Below are 20,821 nucleotides of genomic sequence, written 5' to 3'. Positions count from 1 at the left end.
TTTAATATGTAGATATAATTTTATTTTCTTATATAAAATTGATTGTGAAGGAAACTTAATTACATTTAGCCCATCTGTAGTAGTCAGATTAATTAAATATTTCTCTCTGCACTTATCTCTAATTGTAATGTCAACAGAGCTGTCCTAGTCCATGTTATGTTGCCATTAAAAAGGAAAAAGAAAATTGCTTTTAAAACCTGCAGTGAAATGATGTTAAGTGTCTGCCTTAAACTGACAAATTCAAGGAGATTTAGAGTTAAAGCTGCCAACTCTTTCAATAACTCAGCATTATTGCAGAATATAAAGCACCCAAAATCACAACACAGGGCAGTTTATATGGAGCCAGTTCACGGAGTGTATCAGCAAATGCTTTACATACATTACAGGCTAAACAGGGCTTTTGTGGACAGATTTAAGAGTGCAGGCGAGCAAGGGACAGCAGGGGAGAGCACCGGCCAGATGGGAAAGCACGTGGGGGGCAGCGATGCCAGCTGTGGGACCCTGTGTGAAAGGGATGCACACCGGCATCGAGGAGCAGAGATGGTTGTTAGAGGTCTTGGAAATAAGGTGGAAAAGGAAGGATAAGGAGGAAGAAGGTGATTTTGAATGGGGTTCAGAAATGAGGAAGCCTTTGCCAAAGGACAGCATGGTCTTAGAGCCCGCAGGATACAAAATCAGAAGATCTCAAAATATATCTGTAAATGAAGAAACATCACTGAGTCAGAGTGTTTCTATTGAGGTCCCACAATGACCTCAGTTCTTGGCCCTAAATCAAGCTTCATTTATCAATGACCTAAAAGAAAACAGACAATCATTATACTCAGGTTTGACACTACGGTGGGCTGTGAGATCTCACCCAGGACGCTGAGAAGGTCTGTAAGTGTGGCACAGGAAGATAATATATATTTCAATACAGCTCAGTGTACGATCTAAGGGAAAAAAAATGTAACTGTGCTTGGGGCAGATGAGAACGAGACAATCTGAATGAAAAAGCTGCACGGCTCTGAGTGGAGGGGCAAACACACCATAAAGGATGGTACTAAGTAAAGGAGAGGAAAGCAATAGTCCTTCCTGACTGTCCAGTAAATGAGTATTCCTAAAATAGATAGGAAAAATAATTAACTCAGAGAACAATCAGTGAAGAACATCGTGGCTTTTCTCCCTCTGGTAAATGTGAAAGGGAGCCTGGATATTTTTCCTGAAAAAAATGCACTAGCTCATGTATTAGAATGAACTACTGGAAAGGAGGCAGAGACTAACTTATGAAAAAACTGTGTTTTTCCCAGCAAAGCTAAAACTTAGCCTTAGAATGAATCAAGACTATAGTGGTCTGAGGTAGGGAGCACCTAGTGCCAAATGCCCTGGTTCACCTGGTAGAAAAGAGAAAATTATTTTAGCACAAGGCTCTGTTTATGGTACTTTCATAAATTCCTTCTGCATGCTTTCTGCACCAGCTTAGTTAACAATTGTTTAAATGTAAGTCCAGATAATTGCAAGAACTGCACTGTGTGTCAGTGGAAACATTAAGAAAGAGATTAATGTTAAAAAAACATCTCTAAATGTATGCTTTATGCTTGCAAATGTATTCATTTAATATTAACATAGGACTAAATGCTGGATGCATTTTGACAGGCACAGAGGTTTTTCATTTGGGTATCCATTGGCTGTCTTTTCTGAAATAGGTGACAGGGTTATCTTGAACATGAGGTGGAGTAGAAAGGAGACGTAAGAAATTACTTGTTACACTTTAAAAAAAAAAAAAAGAAAAAAGTCAAGTACTGGGATGATAGGTACGGCACATACATAATTTTTGCCTTGAACAACACGTACCACAAAGCTCTGCTCCCTCACTGCACTGCTTCAGATGAAGTCAGTGGAACAACTGTCTTGAGCAAACAGACAAACATTGACATCCTGTGATAAAAAAGGAACACATAGACCAAAACTACAGATTCAAATGACAATCAAGGATGTGACAAATAAACAAAGAGACATGAATTATGTATCATACCTCCATCGTTGTCCAGGTTATCTCCACACACCATTTCCATGACAACGTTACATCCTGAGCCACTCCAGCCCACTTGACAAACACAGTGCCATCCGTTCTGATCAAGAGTGCACCTCCCATTCCCATAACAGAGACCTGGGCACCCATCTAGGAAAGAAAAATGTAAAAAAGAAGCCTTCATGGTGGAGTTTTCTTCTCTTCTTTTACAGTTACAATTATTCTTTAACATTCTTCCATGTAGCATTATACTTGCCGCCTTCAAATAATCACAGCTCCGCTGCAAGCCATTTATATCTTTGGCCAAACAGGGAAAAATCCTTGCCCAAAAGTCACTTCTGAGTGAGGACTGAGGATTTGCCGCCTTCAAATAATCACAGCTCCGCTGCAAGCCATTTATATCTTTGGCCAAACAGGGAAAAATCCTCATCCTGGTCCCTCCCTTTGCTTGCCCAAAAGTCACTTCTGAGTGAGGAATGAGGATTTTTTAGTGTGTAACATTTTGTGTGCAGGAAAAAAGTAAGTAAACTTATAAGAAGACATTTATCAGTCTGCCGTGTCCATCTCTTTCTCTACTTATTGAAAAATAAGTTGTAGATCACAAAGGAAGGTATATACATAATCGACGTTTATATAAAATATATACATGGAAAATATTGTTTAAATGACAAACTGGCATTTGTGGACATAATCCTACACACTGCAGGGAGTGGAGGTGACCTTTTTTATTCTGTTCATAAATACTCAGCTGACAGAGAAAAAAGCCAATTTGATTTATGCTACAGCCCTTTCCACAGAAGGCAAATGAGAGAGCATTTCCTTCCAATGGCCAGTTCCACTTCCTCCACATTCTAGCCCATTCAAACATGACAAGCACCTTCATGGCTATGATCCTAGATCAAAACTGGAACAAGGACTGTAGCATCCTCTGGATTATATACTTGCAAACTCTGAATCAATAGGAATTTGGACATTCTCAGCTAGATCTCTTGCCTGTGAGAGTGAGAGAGGAATTGTCTCTTGGATGTGTGCACTCATGTCCATCTGCTTGCATTGTTTAGTGCCAGCTCAGACACTCGTCAAATCCTCACCGTGTCACACACGGAGCCAAAGGAAAATAGATGAAGCTCAGCAAAAAGCTTAACAGTGCAAGTGGCATCCCTTCTACGAGGGCTCTTTCCTTCTTCCCAGCACGGACATACAGGAATGGAAAGCCCTTCTCTACTCCATAGTGAACATCAACACGTATGTGTTCTCAGAGAGAATTTTTTTTTCGAGGAAAGAGGAGGCTTTGGTCTGCATATGCATTTGGCAGCCCCAGGATGCTCCACAAGGACTTTGGAGGAGCAGTCCAGAGAGGCGGAGAATCTGCACGACTGGTCGGTCAGGTTGTGACTTACAGCCCAGCACGCTTCCCGGCAACTTTACATCATCTCCCTCAGCACAGTTTATCAATCACATCTGCAAACAGGGAGACCGGAGAGTCTGACCCTCTTGCTCGGAATTGCGGGAGATGGGTGCAATGTTTTCTCACACTGGAATTCTGGAAGTTGCTGCTTTAAAATAGCGTGAGGTTGGCAACCACCAGATATGCTATAAAAGCCCATTATTTGCCTCTTTCAGGGAGCTGAGGGAAAGGGGAGGATGCAAGAGCTGTTCTGGGTAATGGGGATGCTGTTCCATGTCAGTTCACTGTCCTGCTGAGTTAATCCATCTCTTGTACACGACTGTATTTTGCTGCTGTGTGTGGTTATCCTCTAACACTATAAATGTAACCAAATGAATGCCTACATGTTTTTGTTATTATCTAATTTTGAAGAGATAAAATAGTAAATGCAAAATAAACACCCAGATCTTTCTGGAATATTGGTTAGGTTGATGTCTCAGCTAGAAGCATTTTTGCGAGGGGCAATGTGCATCATCGCTCTGCACAGCACAGTGAGGACTGAGGGACCGCTGCCAAACTCGGGGACGGTGCTTGTGCTGACATGACCAAGCAGGACCCGCGGCAAGGCAGGGAAATTAAATGAACATCACCAGACACAAAACAACAACAAATTTAACTCTTGTATCAAATGATTTCAAGAGAACTAGATCATATCTAGCCTAGGCAGCTCTTAGAAAGGTGTGCTGCTCTACCAAAGGAACACACTTCAAGCACAAATGACAAAAAATATGAAGATTTTTGTTCTCATGGAAGACAGGATCAACACGATTCAGAGCAAGTCCTCAGCTCCGTCATTACTTTGAAATGGTGAGAGCAAAAATCTGATTTGCCTAACATAGCACATCAGATGGCCACATGAAACACTCTTACATTGCTCCAACTTTGCTGATGAGCGGAGCACACTGTTAAAAACTGCATTTTTATTTCTGTAAGTCTCTCTCTGTTCTGTCTCCATAAATGTTTTCTCTATTCTGGGAACTTAGCAGTACAGAAGCTCAAACAAAACAGGTAACACAAACCACTCCATTCCCAATACTTTTGTATCTTTCCATTATTCTTTCACAATTCTGATATGAAAAACTTACCTCGAACAGCATCTAAGTAGTGAGCTTAAAAGAGAAAAGAACAAGACTGAGATGGATTGAACTTCTGCACCCAAATGAAAATACAGACACCAATTGCTTATGACTTGCCACCTGCTGGTTAGCTATAAAGTGTCTCCCTCTCACTGCAGTCAGATCTATTCCTGCTACAGTGATCAAAACACACTGGGCATGTGACTGCTCTCCATTTGATGACAAGCATGCAGAGGACAGCTTGGCAGTGCCTACAATGTGGAGAGCAGTTTTATTTATCTTCTTAATCATTATGGTCCTTTTCTCGATTTGCTCTACACAATCTTTAGAAAATTAATTAAGCTGTTCCTCCTTCACCATCCTAATTCTTGATTTAGCAAATCTGATTCAGTAAATTCTAGAGCCAGTGAATGAACTATCTTAAAATGATAAGATAAAGCATTCTATTTTTTTTTTCAAGAAGCAAGCATGAAAGCTTATGCTGCTTACCTCCGAAAAGTAGATACCCTACTATTACAAACAATTAAAATGTTCATGAATAATCTTGCTTTGGGACATTTTAAGGAGAAACAGTATTAGAATTTGCAAAAACCTGTTGTATGTCATTAAAAATATAACTATTACATTTGTATAGTAGAGTAAAGACTTCTAAAAAGATCTGAAAGCTTTACCTTACACTAGGAATATTGTTAGAAGCCAGCTATAGAAAAACCACCTCTAGTTGTAAGTCAAATATGTAAATCCTCAGACATGAGATTTAATGCAAAAATTACTTAACGTGAATAATATCTTCATCCCCTCACATCTTCTATTTCTTAAACATTTTTTACCTTCCTGGCTCAAAGTTCACATATGAACACAACCCAAAGATATGTCAGGACTGAGACATCTTTCTTTCTTGTGTTTTTTCAAAAAATTTATTCATCAATGTTATTTCCTCTAAACAGAAAGCTGCAGTAAATTGCTATTCTGTGGGACAAGCAGAGACATCTCTTTACACCTGGCCAGATTCTGGGTCTCTGTTTTTCCAAAAGGACTTGAATCAGACTGATGGCTATGGCAAATCTTTGTATAACTGGTTAAGATTTTATGTATGTTATTTCTAGGGGTATAAAACAGCCTTACCAATGGTGCAGTGGTCCCCTTCCCATCCAGGGCTGCACTCACACTTCCCGTCCTTGCACTGGCCGTGCTCAGCACAGTGAGAGTGGCAGGTTCGTTCTTCACAGGTTGGTCCCACCCAGCCCTCTTCACACTGGCATATCCCTCTGGAACAGACACCGTGGCTGCCGCAGTCCAGGGTACACAGCTCTGCGCGGGATTACAAAAATACATCACGTGGAACAGTAGTTTCATACTGCAGAGACTCTGCACTGATACTAAATTTAATCAATTCTATACTAATATCACTAATCAATCAGATCAAATATGGGATTTCATCACCCGGTACAGACCTTACACAATCCGGCTGCCTCCTTCTTTAGCAGTTACTTGCAAGATCATTTATTTGTTTGGGGTTGAGAATGCAAAGACGATGGCTTTGCATATGGTAGGGCAATAGGTCTAATGCAGACAAACAATGGCACAAAAAGTCCGTATCTTTGGACTGATTTCAGCCACGACCTTTAATAACAGCATGTTATTAAAGTTCATATATATATATATATATAAAACAGTTCATAGATCCCACCGGCTCAGTTCTGAAATCTCTTAGACACTCAAATAAAGCAAGTGAGCTGAATTAAAGGAGAAAGTGGCACATTAAATACATACAAGCAAAAGTCTGCGAGATATTCAGATATTTGTAGTGATGGCAAAATCGCCTTCACTTACAGTAAGAAGAGACAACAGAAAGATAACAGTGAGGAAGAAGAGGAGCAAGCACCCCACTCTGACAGCAGTACACAATACTACATGACTTACAGGCCACACAGATCTGCCTCCTTCTAAAATGGCTTTCAAGGATTAAAACTTTTTTTTCCTTCCTGACTCTCATGAGTCAACTGCTAAGAAACCACAAAAGCTGTTTCGGGAAGACAGGAATACTGCCTTCATTGCACTCAGAACAGTTTCTCTACCTGGGCACTGCAGAACGCCACTTATGGCGAAGTGGAATGAAAGTCCTGAATTGTTTCAATACATCACAATATGCCAATTGCAATTCTACTGCCACTTAGACTAAAGTTGTTCTGTGAAAAAGAATAACTTCATTATAAAAGGGTTCTATGGAGTTCGAATTTATTTAGAATAATTAGTGTCAAGAGACAGAATTTTCTTGTTATTCTGCAATTAACCTGCCACAGAAATGTTACCTCCTTCTTCCTCTCGGAAAGCAGCTGATAGCACTACAAGCGTAAGCCAAATAATCGTGTCTGCTCTGATTTCAAATGTCACTGTTACATATTTAGCTGTAGCAAGATTTTTCCCTTGACAGATTTTAAACAATGATCATTTATAGCTTGGAACTACTGTGTATAAACATTCATAAAAACATTTGTAGTGACAAATGCTGTCACTGTATATACCAAGCGAAGTTTTTAAAGTTTAAATTGAAATCTTATCAATTCCAATCATTTTAACACAAAGAAAAAAGGTTCATAGAAATGGAGCTGTGCAGTGACATTGCAGACACGCCAGGCTCTGTCCCAAGTTAGAGTCTAGCCCTTATTTTTGTTAACAGCCAGGGTGACAGCACAGAGTGCAATTGAAAGAATTATTAACAAATGGAAGAGCACGGTCAAACTCAAAATTACCTTCAGCAGCAGAAGGCATGGCAAACTTAAGATAAAATTCAGTAAAAGCAACTGTGAAGTACCATCCTGAGGAAGCCAAAATCAGCTACATAAAAAAAAATTAATTAATTTTACTATTCAGACAGGAACTTGTGTTATACTGGAGTACAAGATAAACATCACTGGCTGACGATATTCCTGCAAAAGAGTATATGAGACAAGGAAAGAGACTGCTCTGACATATTCAAACGAAAAACTGTGCTGAGCCTGGGGCATTATCCCTTAGAAGGGCTTGATTGCTGCCTGCTGATCATGTATTAATCTAACGATTCATGCCTTGGACTGCCTGCCTGCAGGGACTGGGTAGGATTTTTGCCCCCTTGCTGCATCATTTGGCTTGGCTTTTTCATTTCGTTACTTTTTGTTCCTTGGAAACCTGGGAGACCGCCCAGAGGAATACAGGGAGGACTTGCTCTGTAATGTCGTTAGTATTAATGTTGCCCAAATACTTGCTCCTATGATCAGGAACTAAACTGATCCCACCAGATCTGGGATCACAGAAGAATCACCCCCAGGGCAGACTGGCAGAGGACCACTAGAATTATTTTGACCTATCTTTATAGCTTGGGGCATGGGCTAACTCCTGAGAATTAAATCTAACAAATTACCTGCTACTTCAAGGATTTAGCCTGCTAGAGGGATGCCTTTGATCTCCCCTGATCTCCCTCTAGTTCATTATAATTATTGCTTTTGGTATTTTACTGTTAAGTGGCAAAGATTGCTAAGAGGATTTTAAGAAATATTCCGCAGCTTACACTATTCTGGAGTAAGTGGAGTAGATTTTTTTTTTTTTTTTAACTCTTCTGGATTGAGTGTTTACTACATATTTCTTTTTGCTCTGGACTGGCTTAGTTCAACTGACACCAAAACTTCAGGGAATGTTCTAGGCAATACAGGTTGGAAAGGCTGAAGTGGGGAAACAAAGTGATCCATAGAGCATCCCATCATGTCAGCAGCTCTAGCAGCTCCCATCACTTCCCTGCCTGTCAATAAATCAAAGAACCAGCTGTGGAAAACCTTGAACACGTTCCCACACGTGGCATGCACACCTGCCTCACCTCTGGCTGTCTACCCATCAGAGTCTGATCATGAAAAACTCGTCTTCCAAATTAAAAAAAGAAAAAGCAGCACAGAGCCAAAGGCAGCGTAGCGACATCCCTACTGTAGGGACATAGATCTTCCACATATTCCTATTTTATGAACGCAAAATTGGATGGATCTTAAAATGATTGAAAGTTTTCTTCTTTTTTTCCCACATTTCACACTAGGAATAAACGTTTAAACACTATTTAAATTCAATCAGATAAATGCAGTGGAGACACAAGATTTCCTATCTCATAGAAAAACTATCCTAGGCCAGTCACTACACAGTCTTCACTCAAAAGGCTCCTTTTTTAAAAAAAATTCTATTTTCCCACATAGGATTATACACAACCAAACAAATTTTCCTTTGTTCTTTGCCTATTGGAATACAGTGGCTTCTTCTATCCCAGCCACACTGTCTTGGAAAGACAACACAGCAGCACAAGTTCTAGACCCCAGCCTGGCTCTGTGTGATAGGAAAGGTTGAGTTAGTTGTCCTGCACCTGGTTATTCAGTTTTCACACCTCATTTCTGCCAGCAAGTCAGGGCAGAATAACCAGATACTAGAAACTCAGTAAAAAGTGCTACCAAAAAAAAAAAAAAAGAAAAAAAAACCCGCGTGTCAAACCTGTTGTGGGAAAGCAATGCCAGAACGATCCTACCTAGCTTTTGACTTTCCTTCTAGTAATGTATTTCCCTCCTCACATATTTAATCTAAATCTTCTTTGATATAAATCAAAACCAATTCTGTAAGCACCAGATGTAATGAAACCTGGCTTCTCAGTTTGGACCACGCACTTTCCTCAGTTACCCTCATCGTCCTGCTGCTCAGCCCACTCATACCTCATGGTTACCGAGGGCAAGCTCGAGACTCACTTTTGTTTTGGTGATTTAATATAAGGCTTCAGAAATGCTGTTTACTGTGACAATGTATTCTTCTGCCATGTAAATGATTCTCCCCAGACTTCTCACTCAAAGCAAGGGAAATCAAGCCTAACGTCATCCTATTAATGCTGCGGCAGGACATGCTGCTTTAATCAGTGGCTAATGCATACAACTAAGATTAAAAAAAAAAGCATTATCAGTTAAGGTTGTTCTGTTTTAAAATGCAAAACAATTCCTTAGCTCCTCCTGTAGATAAACAAGTACAGACATATCAGCACAGCAGGGAGCCACATTAGCATCGGTGTTTGTATCCAGAGCCTGCGTGTCAACAGCAGACTGGACAAAATGAGATAATCCAGTGAACGGACAGTGACCAAACGCAACGGCAATAAAATATACTGAAATAGGTAAATAGCTTCAAACAAAGATGAAGTGGTAAAACATTCAGACAGCACTGAAGTTGGACAGCGAGTCAGCTGTCGTGCAACTGTTCTGCTCAATGGAGCATCTTCCTCCTCCTGCAGCAGTTGGTCCTACAGGACTCAGAAGCACCCCAAACTCAGTGGGCACTCCACAGGGGGTAAAGAAGGGAGGCAGGTGACAAGAGGTTATAGTTTGAATTGGAAAAGTCTTGTAGGCTTACAAAAAAGCCATCTCTTCTCTTTGTCACAGTTCAGTGGGATGTACGCCCACCCAGCTTGCCAGCCTGAGCTCCAGGCAGACCTTGTGGAGCGCGGTGGGCTGAAGGCTGCTCTGTGCCAACAGATCGGATCCTCAGGAGGTGTGAATTTTTATGGGTCCCACCAGAGTCACCCTAATTCATGGTCCTGTTTCAGTTTCTGTACCTGTACACTTCGCAATCAAAACAAGCCTCTCTAAGGGTAGGGCTGGAAAGTTAATTTCCTTATTTTTGAAAAAGCTCAGCCGTGCAGATTCACAACAAGCAACACACTGGCAAATTGCTGGGAGCTGCCCTCAACTGACCCCTCCAGCTCCTTACAGACTTTAATGAAATACAGTCTTTAACAAACCTAAAATTCAGAGACCTTAGACCTAACCCAATTAATGAATAAGAGACTTAAAAAATGTTCAGCTCAGTCTAGAATTTTTACTGACATGTCCTTAATTCTGAACACTCATTAATTTCCTTGGAAGAAGGCAAATGTGAACTGTGAAGCATTATTTGTACATATTTTTGAGAAGGTGACAGATGTGTTCATCATTCCTGAGCTAATCTAAAAAGCATTAAAAATGCACTCCACACTCTTCATTTTAATTACCTAAGTCAACAATGAGTTCTTTCAAATGTGTTTTATAATAAGTTTCTACTTACGTGATATGAAAAGGGAAATTAAAGCTAAATATTTTATAATTTGTAATGATAAGGGAAGACTTTAATGTTAATTTGACATGTTTCAGAAATAACTCTTAGAAAATCATGCTAAGAATACAAAACTATATGTAAACAAAAGTGGTCAAATACTACAAAAACACTTTCATTTTTCTTCACATTCAGTGGTGAGTCTTGTTCTACAGACAGGCTAAACCTTAAGTATCATATTCATAATTTTGCTATCCATTTTTTAATAAGTACTTTTCCAAAAAGATTAGAAATTAATCTATCCTGACTTTCATCCAATAAGCTTAACTGCTGGAGGCAGCAAAAAATCACCTATCTAGGCCTAATAAAGAAAGTTTTTTCAAATTAAATATACACTGCATTTAATAAGCTTGCATGATAATTTCAACAATGTTCCTGAGCTTTTTAAATTACCTTCCCACTGTGTCCTGGAGACAGCTCTGTTCTAGCTTCCATTTTCAGCAAGTGACTTTATTAATATAATTTTTTATACCACAAAAAAAGTTCAAAAATTTAAAGTTTCAGGAGTTTCAAAAGCACTTGAGCTATTTTTTTTTTTTTTTTTTTTTCAGTAAAACCTGATGGAAAGTTGTCCCCACTAGAGAAGGTTACCTGAGAGAGGGCACAACAGAGGTTTAATATAAATGCCAAGTTTTACGTATCTGTACTAGAAGAGACATTGTTTTTATGGTACAGCTTACATTATTTCCCTGATTTAAACAAACTCCTTTGGCAACCTGGATGATACAACTGCATCTAATCTAGGCTTCTCCAACAGCGTCACAGAATGTCAGTTAAGTGTGCAACTTTTTACACTCTTAGCCAACCACAGCTATGCCAATGAGCCGTCAAGCCAGGGACAGTTTTTCTGCAGAGGCAAGACAGAAGTATTACACCGGCTATGCCAGTGTTCAGTGGCACCTGCTCTTCAAGCCCAAGCTGGTAACCAAAGGGACTTGGAAATGTCTGCAAAACATTAATTTTGAAGTCTTCGGCTGTCAGCTGCCAGGTTTTGTGAACACGTTTCCTCTGTCAAACAGAAACCAGGTTCTTGCAAGGAGGAGGCAGCGAAGGTGCATTCCCAAACAATGACTGGTGCACCTTCTGCCCGTCCTTCACACCACCAGGCAACACTTGATGGGGAAATGCCACAGAACTTTATGTGAAGTTGGGTACAATCAAAATAAATCAATGTGATAGATCATCACCGAATGACTGACAAGTGTTTGGCAAAAAAAAAAAGAAAAAAAAAGCAGCTTCTACTGCTCTACTGTCAGAATACTAAAATAACACACAGCTCTGACATGTATTGACACGCACAGCCTAGTTCACCTATTTTAGTGTTGATTTATAGAAAACAGAGGTGCAAAGTACTTCATATGATCACTTATTCTTCCTTGTTCCAAATTAAATCATACATGGCACCCCTTAAAAAAGCTCCCAGCAACAGAAAACCTACAACAGGACTAGGTAGTCCATAGCACCACAGGCTATCTTCACAGACAAATATTGTCCAAGTTTCTCTTGCTTCTTGTCCTTCTCCCTGTGCATTGCACGCTTATATCTGATAATGAAATACCTTAAAGGTCACCTCACAATACCACAACAATTTGTGAGTTTGAGCAGTTATATTTGTGTGAATAAATTCAAAGCAACACTTTAATTACATGAACACTGCAAAACCACTGCATTGAATTTATTCTCACATATGCATCCAAAATCAGTTCCACAATCATTGCCAAAGATTCTGCTCTTGCACAAAGTGGGACTTGGTGGCCCATCCCAACAAAAGACAAAAAGAGTGAAATTCATCTCACCCAACTTGAGACATTTATGTCTGAAACAGGTTTCTATTACAGTCTGTTATCATAGAAACATAGAATGGTTTGGAAGGGACCTTAAAGATCATCAAACTCCACCCCCCTGCCATGGGCAGGGACACCTCCCACTAGCCCAGGTTGCTCAAAGCCTCATCCAGCCTGGCCTTGAACCCCTCCAGGGATGGGGCATCCACAGCTTCAGACTAGGATGTTTAAATTGATTCAGCTATTGATATTTATCCTTTCTGACACTCATGAAGCAAGACACTGTAGAAGCATATAAAGCTATGTTAAGCAGAAGAGGAATGATTTTGGAAAAATTCTCAAGGAGAACACAGGTCCTACCCCAAATCGTATTAACCCCCATTTCTGGCTCTGAACAATGTCAGAGAGGCTCAAAAAATATTACAACTATTTACAGTTTTCCATGTGTCACACAAACGTGGACACTCCTTAAACATCATTCTTTTATCTTCTTGATGTCCTCTATTACTCAGACTCGTATTACGTACCCCTCTTCCCTCATGATGTCACGACTGATACCCTGTTTCCTGTCCTCTTTTCAGTAGTTCTGTTGGTTTTACTATGAAATAAATTAGTGATTCCAGTAAATAAGCTTTTTGGTTGGTCTCATTGGCAACTGAAAAACAGCACAGCTGAAATCACTCTAGCTGAATAATGGTTCGATCCTGGCGCTCTTCTTCCTGAACTGCATTATCCCAGGAGGTGTTCTACCGCGAGGCAACAAGGTACTTCAGGAGGTCGGGTCTCCCTCAGAGAGACAAGAGTTGCAGAAAAGTGCTAATGAGTAGTCAGTGTCTTCAGAGCAAAACGGGGCAATCTAAACGTCACGCAGCCCTGGCTACTGTTTGGGATAATTCAGACACAATTGCGGCACAAAGTTCAACTATTTCAACCAAAGACAAAATTTCTCCCAAACTTCTCCACTCTCCAAACATTGTTTCATTTGAAACCCTTCTACTGTAAGCTTTATGCAGAAAACCTTTCACAGACATCTAACGACCTCTCTTATCTTCCCACCACAGGCCACAACACATAAAATAAACCCACTGGAACTAAAATGCCGTATCCTCACTGTTTGTTACTCAGAATGTTTCACCGTCAATCTAGTGACGGTTTTAATTGCTTTCTGGAAATAATCCTGCCATCATCTCATTGAATTTATTTCTGATGCATTAAGTACTCTATAAATAGCTCTTCTGGCTCCTGGTAGGAAGGCTGCCACTAACACTATTGTGCATCTCAAAATACATGAATGTAAATGCATTTTTTAAAAAAACCTGTAATGTAGCTTCTGATGATGCTACACCTATCTGAAAGTCTCTTTTCCAAACTGGGAGCTTCAATTTGCTTGAAAATTTATTTGTGTAGAAAAGTAATCAGTGGACAGACAGAAAGATCCAAAGGGCAAACACAGCAGGGGTGGGGGAAATGACGGAGAAACTTTTTCCTCTTCTTAGATCTTTTATCACACTTTTTTTTTTTCCAGCTTTATTTTTCATCTGATGAAGAATATTTTCTTCTTGATCCAAATCCAATTTGTATATACATAGAAAACCTCACTCTTTATCGATTTTGCTGTGGTTCAAAATGGTATTTTTACAGTGCAAAAATTTAATCAATACAGCCTGATGAATCTGGACTGGTAATGGTAAACATACTAACGGATATTTCATTTCAGGCAGCCAAAGCTCTGGAAATTGATACCACTGAAAGGGACTACTCATTTGCCAGCGAGTATATCTCTGTTTACCCAGCCGTAGTACCGGTGTAAAGCAGAACACAATTACGCCGTGCTTGCCACACCAGGGACTTCAGCTGCAGAACCTGTCTCTTTCTCAGAGATGATACAGGTTGGCAGGTGGGACAATGCCTTTGTGGGAAATGTTTAAAATAAATGAGCAGAAGTGTAACCTAATAGCAAGGAAGATTAGACTGACACAAGGGTGAGGAGACCCGCACAGTATTCTGAGTAGGACATTTTTCTAAATACCATGTCTCCCAAGTGAATGTGGAGCTTCCTTGTCCAATGTGGTCCTGTTTTATAATTTGTCTCCACTGTTTGATTTCACGTTGCAAAGCAGTGAGATTACAGTCATCACTGGAGATTCATACTCTGACTAACAAGCTCTGAAATCCTTCACAATACACAGCGAACCACAAAAGGAAACGCTGTGCAACGTCTACCTTGTTCGATATTTTATTTGATCAGGAGACTAGTAAGAAAGCCATCCAGAACAATCTATCGTGAGCAGTAATGAGTGAGATGACAGCTATGAAAGCGATGCCTTTGTGTTCACTCACAGAGGGGAAAACGCAATCCACGGTTCCTCAGGCTGAAAAGCCAGTTGTGTAGGAAAAATGGGAAACCTGTTGAGTCAGTGACAGACCACAAGAATGAGGAAGGCATGAGGCCTACGATAACGATGAGAAACATGGAGAACAACAATAGGGAAAAAGGAAACATGCAAAGAGATGGCTCAGTAGGTACATTTAATAAAGCTGTCTCACAGGTACAGACTGAACCAATAAAGCATCAAAAGAAAATAGAGAACTGGAGACACCTATTTTCAGCAAAGGTTCACCAGATGGCCTGAGTGGATCAGGATACATCTTTATACCAGCACTACATCTTTCAAGATACACAGAAGTACTAGTATTGACATTGACTAGAGCTCTGCTAAGAGCATAAATTTTTCCACGATTTATTTAATCAGCAAATTTCATAGAATCATAGAATAGCTTGGGCTGGAAGGGATCTTTAAAGGTTATCTAGTCCAATCCCCCTGCAATGAGCAGGGACATCTCCAACCAGACCAGGTTGCCCAGAGCCCCGTCCAGCCTGGCCTCGAATGTTTCCAGGGATGGGGCATCTCCCACCTCTCTGGGCAACCTGTGCCAGTGGTTCACCACCCTCACTGTAAAAAATTTCTTCCTTACACCTAGTCTGAATCTACTCTCTTCTAGTTTAAAACCATTACTCCTTGTCCTACTGCTACAGGCCCTGCTGAAAACTCTATTCCCACCAATCAATTTGTATCACAGTAAAGACTAATATGAGAAATCAAAAGTCATCACCAGCTTCTAAGTGACACCTCAGGTTCACAATCGAAAGCAAAATCAGCTGAAGAAGCTGGCCTCGCTTCCTCTCTTTTGAGCACAAATAAGCAGTTTCTTGGACAAACTCAACAGCCAGGCGTGACAAGCTCTTTCCCAAAAGCAGGGAGTAAAGCCTCAATTGGCAAAAGTCACCCAGTGCTCAGTGACTGACTCTGAACACTGCCTACATGGGCAAGGAGCAAACATTTCTATGTTCATTGCTGCTTTTGTGCAGATGAGTACAGGCGAGATGAAGCAGCTCCCAGTAAATAAACCATAACTTCCTCTGTGTCAGCAGCACAAACAGAAATAGCAACACGCATCTGGCAGCTGCTGTTCTGCCTTGTCGCTGCTAGAGCAAAGACGCAGCTCATGACTTGCATTTTTCCTGCACCAGGGAGAAGCAGTACCTTGGGCACACGACCTGGGATTTCAAATGAGCACTGCTATCACACTCCTTAGTGTGCCTGGTACAACTGCAACAGTACTTTGTACATTTTAAGAAGTCAACGAGTGTTCTTTATTATTTTTCTCGTACTCTTCGTTCTACGCTGCCTACATTTTTCCACTAACTCATCACTTCTCCTTGGTCCCCATGCAAACTCTGCTTTGCTGAGGCAGTTGTGTTATTCCCAGGACATGCAAAATCCAAATATGCCATGTGAACAATCAGCTTTCTGCAGCCCATCAGAAAATTATTTTGGATCACAAGGCGATAGGTACTACTTTAATAATCTGTTTGTAAAATAGCCAAGGCTTTGTAAACTGAAGAGCGACATGCCCGAAAGCACACTGCAGCTACGATACACAAGGAGTCTTTGTTCTATCACCACTGAAACATTCTTGCACAGTTACTAGAAATCTAATTTTGTTTAAAAAAGTATTACTTGAGCCTAAACATTTAACCAAAAAAGTCCTTAAGGAGGGCAGAGACCAGGAACTCTGTAGATGCCTACACACATTACCCATGCAACAATCTACATAATCAAAAAGCTTAAAAATGCAATATGTAGGAGAAAAGAAAGATGATTTTGACTTTTATCAACTTAAATTTCCTATTTTCAGAGGTCAGCTAAACTTCACAGACTCCGCTGCATAAGCATATTGAAATGATAGCTATTCTTGTAGAATCTTACCATGACAATAACAAAAATTATAAATATCTGCTTTTCAAAGACCTATGCAACACATATTGCATAACAGATGTTCTGAAATTCAAAAACCTCTAGTTATTCTAGTGCTTTTTTGTACTCCTGCTCTAACAATTCCCATTTGTGCTTTTCCAGATGGGAGGAAGGGAAGCTCCCTCCTAACACAAGAACCCTTCTTTAAATGTTGGTGATAAGGATAACTCGTCAGAGTTTCACCACTGGACTTGTCTTAGCAAATTAAAAGCTGAAGATTTTGTATGTTGGTACTGTTCTGTTGTCTATCTAGGCTGTTTTTTCCCCTCCATTGCAGCATCCACAAGACCAGCAGAACATTCCCACAACTTCTCTACTTTACAGAGACCTCCTTCATAACGGATACTTGTGGAGTAGGAGCCTTTCATAGTCAGAATTTGATATTTTCTTGGACACAGACTATTCACAAAAGTCTTTTCCATACTATATCCTGTCAGTTGTTTTTCTGCAGTTCTTAATCACTGCCTAGCACATTGATCACCATATAGGCGACAAGGTTGAGATGCAAAAAGGGATGCAGCCATCTAACCACAACTTTAAATGTCTAAAACCAAAATCTAGACCCTTTTTTCCCCAGCTTACCCAAATGTGGAGGTGCCTGAACCACTTTGGCACCTGAATTGCTACTATAATCCTATTTATTTGCCAGGTTTTGCTACCAGGTAATCACCCAACTCAGGTCATAACAGCTTTATGTTAAGCTCTCATTACTTTCAAAACAGATCTCCTGGACCTGGCCTAGCATAAAACACGTTGAGGTGGACAGTTCCTGGACATAACGGACTCCCTGTAGAGAGGCGATGTCGTGCACACCGAGAGGAAAGTCCCTGCTGGGTACCTGGAAGGCAGGATAAACAGGACTATATTGCTGTCACCAGAGCTACTTGGCTATCTTGCTCCTGGATAAGGGAAGAGCTGCTGGGGCAGAAGTGTCTGGAATTGGGTCTGTAGATTCCATCCAGAGGAATAAGTAACACCTGCTCATGGGTTAGACCAGGATGTACAAAAGCTGACTTAAGTGAATTAAGTTTACACTCGAATGAGGGATATTTCCAATAATTGCTGAATGAGGTGAGGACAGCAATAGATTAAGAATCTTAATTTTCAGGAGGAAAAAGGGAAGGAAGGAGCCATTATTTTTGGCATATCTGCAAAATAAGCAGCAACCAGTTGAAAAACATCCCAAGTTTCCTCATTGTATATCTCATACCCTTGACTTATCCTATTTCTTGAATCAATATATGACTACATCAGGTATTTCTGGTTCCCTCTGGACTGAGCTCAACACGCAGGAGAATTAATTTCTATTGGAGTGCTTCTTCACTGCCTTAAATTTCTCATGTTTTAAATTCTCCAGCAACACATATTAAGTGTTCCAATCTTGAACTACTAAGTTTTTAATAGAAATCTTGCTCACCAGATATCTTTTTGCAAACTCTTGCAACTCTACACAGGATACAAATCAAACCAGTCACACATCGTTTTTTTTGTTTTCAGTGAAATATACAGTAGTAAGAAGAGTCTTTCTACAATGTCAGACAACGTACAGCAGGGGAAATTTCAATCATCCTTTTAATTAGCACAGCAGTAACAGTCAAAGCTCCTCACAAATTAAAGAAAAAGGACAGTTAGACGACGTCTAATGAAGTAAGTCCATCATTTCTTCAGAACAAAACAATGAAGGATGGTTATAGTGTAATTAAAAAGACCTTGAGATTTCTCTAAAATAGGGAGTGGAGTAGAAGTACCAACATGGAACAGAGTAGTCTATAGAAAATGCATGACAGATTACAGCACGCACTGAGGAAATTTCAAGGCTATTTGCACTGCTGTGACTTGTTGTACTGAATCTCCTTGTCCTTGGCAAATCAGAATGACTGGCACCCGTAATTTGCAATTTCCTAAACCTGAAGAGTTTCTGATTGCGACGAAATGGTTTTACCTAATTATTTTTTCAAGTTGCAGTTTTTGATGTTTAATTTTGAAACCAATTTGAGATGTCTTGAACTACATTAGTATACTGTATTATGCCTTCATTTCTTTTTGAAGCACTTTCCTTTAAAAATGCATACTTCTAATGATTTTTAAATTACTCTACTCTGCACATATCAATTTACAACAATTACAACATTTTGCATTTTTCAAGGCACTTCAGTTTTAGAGAGGTTTTATGCTTCGCAAGATACTGAAGGAAGAGGCTGCTATTCCATTTTTAACCTTTGCGAAATTACCACCAATCTTGCTAGAGAGAGCTCAGCCAAAAATAGATATGCTAAATATATACCATCTCCATATAATCATTTTAGGATGAATGTTTTTGTGACTATGAACTGCCAGTATTCTTTTCCCAATCATAATTAGGTTGCTTCAGTGGTATAAATGGATTCAGTGGAATTATGACAAATGTCCTGGAGTAAGGACAATGGAAACTGGCCTACTTTGTCTGAATAGAGTCTCGAGAAACGAATACAGGACAGGATGTCACAGGTATCAGCTCTGTCACAGATTTCATTAGTTTTCAGTCTATAATATTTTAGACATAGTGCTGCAACTAATTAGCAACTCAGGGCTGGATTCTCACCTGAAACACACTGGGACTGCACAGGTGGCATCACTGCAGTTATACTAATTTATGCTAGCTAAGGCTCTGCCCCCCTGAACAACTCTGCCATCCATTTTCTCTTGATATTTTACTCCCTTAGTCCCAAGGCTCCATGTCGAAGGTGTCAATCTAAGAACAGAAGATGAGTTGGGTTTTTTTTGGTTTGTTGATGCTGCACCTTCAATTAACCAGAGCATCCCTTCTACCTGACACGAGTAGTCAGTACTCACAAGTTTGATCTTGTCTTTCTGAAATGCACAGCCTACATGCCTCAAAGGGAGATCACTCATTAACATCATGAGATTTTGGATGACAGCCTATAAATAAAGCAACAAAGATCCACAGACAGTAAGTATAAAGTTGACTATACTCAAGTCCTGGTGATATCAATATCAAAACAGTGTACTATTAGTCTTCCATCCTACAGTATTATTTTGTTATCTACCCAGTAAATCACCCCCACGCTACACAGGTTAACTATGCCATATGTTGAAGGTCTGAATAATAATAACGGATTTTCACATACAATCACTACGGGATTCAGTGGGATGTAATGATGCTGAGGCTCTGAAATAGGCCAAGGATAAAGTACCTGTACTGAAAAAGGTTTCACAAAAAATATTTCATCATCAGTCTCACCTGGAACAAAGTATGAAATTCTCATTCTCTGTTCACATCTTTTAGAGGAGGGGGGAAACTAAATGAGAAACAGAACCCAATCTCTTGTGCATCTCTCTTGGGCATGTCCACTGTCAGATGGCTAAAGCAGTAACAGCCAAATGTCTTTGGACATTTTTGTGTGACTTGCCAAATGATGACCAAACTAGGAAAACACTAAAACTCAATGAGCAAAATGATAAACAAGATAGTAAGGAATTCAAACACTGAATACTGACATTTATATTGTGACTCTTACAATGGGTTTTTAATTTTCAGTGCTTTACATCAGAGAAGTATTTGTTTTTCCACAAACTAATGATTAGAGAGATAAAATCACGTGGTTTGTTTGACAGCATGAGCTAAAGCCATTACAATGTTTGAAGACCCCCTATTTGCTGTATGGTAGGTGTGACTAGTGGGGTCAGTGTCTTGGGATAGTGGGGAACTGTAACAGTGCTGTTGCTGTTTCTTTTTGTCTTGGAAACACTTCGGGAATCAAAATAGTGGAAACACAGCTCTCCTTCGAGGTGTCTGTGGACCTCTGCTTGAGATCAGCTTTGCTTGGCCCTAACAGCCATGCCTCCCTTACTTTTATGAAAAAGTGGACACAACTCTCCTGATTCCTCATACAGTGCAAAGTAAAGACTGCAGAAAGTGGGACGGATGACTGTTCAAGGGACAGCTGACTAAAACAATTTAAGTTACTACAGAAGAAGAGACTGGAACTCTGTATATTTCAATGTAGGTTACACCACGGGTAAAGGCAGCAAGCAACGTCCGCTCA

General features: G+C 40.0%; 1 protein-coding gene across 1 annotated transcript in view; it reads right to left on the bottom strand.

Moving 5' to 3' along the window:
- The window catches only part of LOC104467406 (teneurin-1), a gene marked incomplete at both ends in the record, with an annotated part of 112,242 nt that overhangs the window by 71,774 nt on the left and 19,647 nt on the right, over positions 1–20,821 (bottom strand). The window contains 2 exons of the mRNA XM_010081174.1: positions 2,012–2,158; positions 5,657–5,842. Coding sequence (XP_010079476.1) covers positions 2,012–2,158; positions 5,657–5,842 — 333 coding nt within the window. The remainder of the gene's footprint in view (positions 1–2,011; positions 2,159–5,656; positions 5,843–20,821) is intronic.

The sequence above is a fragment of the Pterocles gutturalis genome, unplaced genomic scaffold (genome assembly GCF_000699245.1).
Source record: "Pterocles gutturalis isolate BGI_N339 unplaced genomic scaffold, ASM69924v1 scaffold8499, whole genome shotgun sequence".
NCBI lineage: Eukaryota > Metazoa > Chordata > Aves > Pterocliformes > Pteroclidae > Pterocles > Pterocles gutturalis.
The sequence above is the reverse complement of the archived record's forward strand: the minus strand, read 5'-3'. Positions and strand labels throughout refer to the sequence as shown.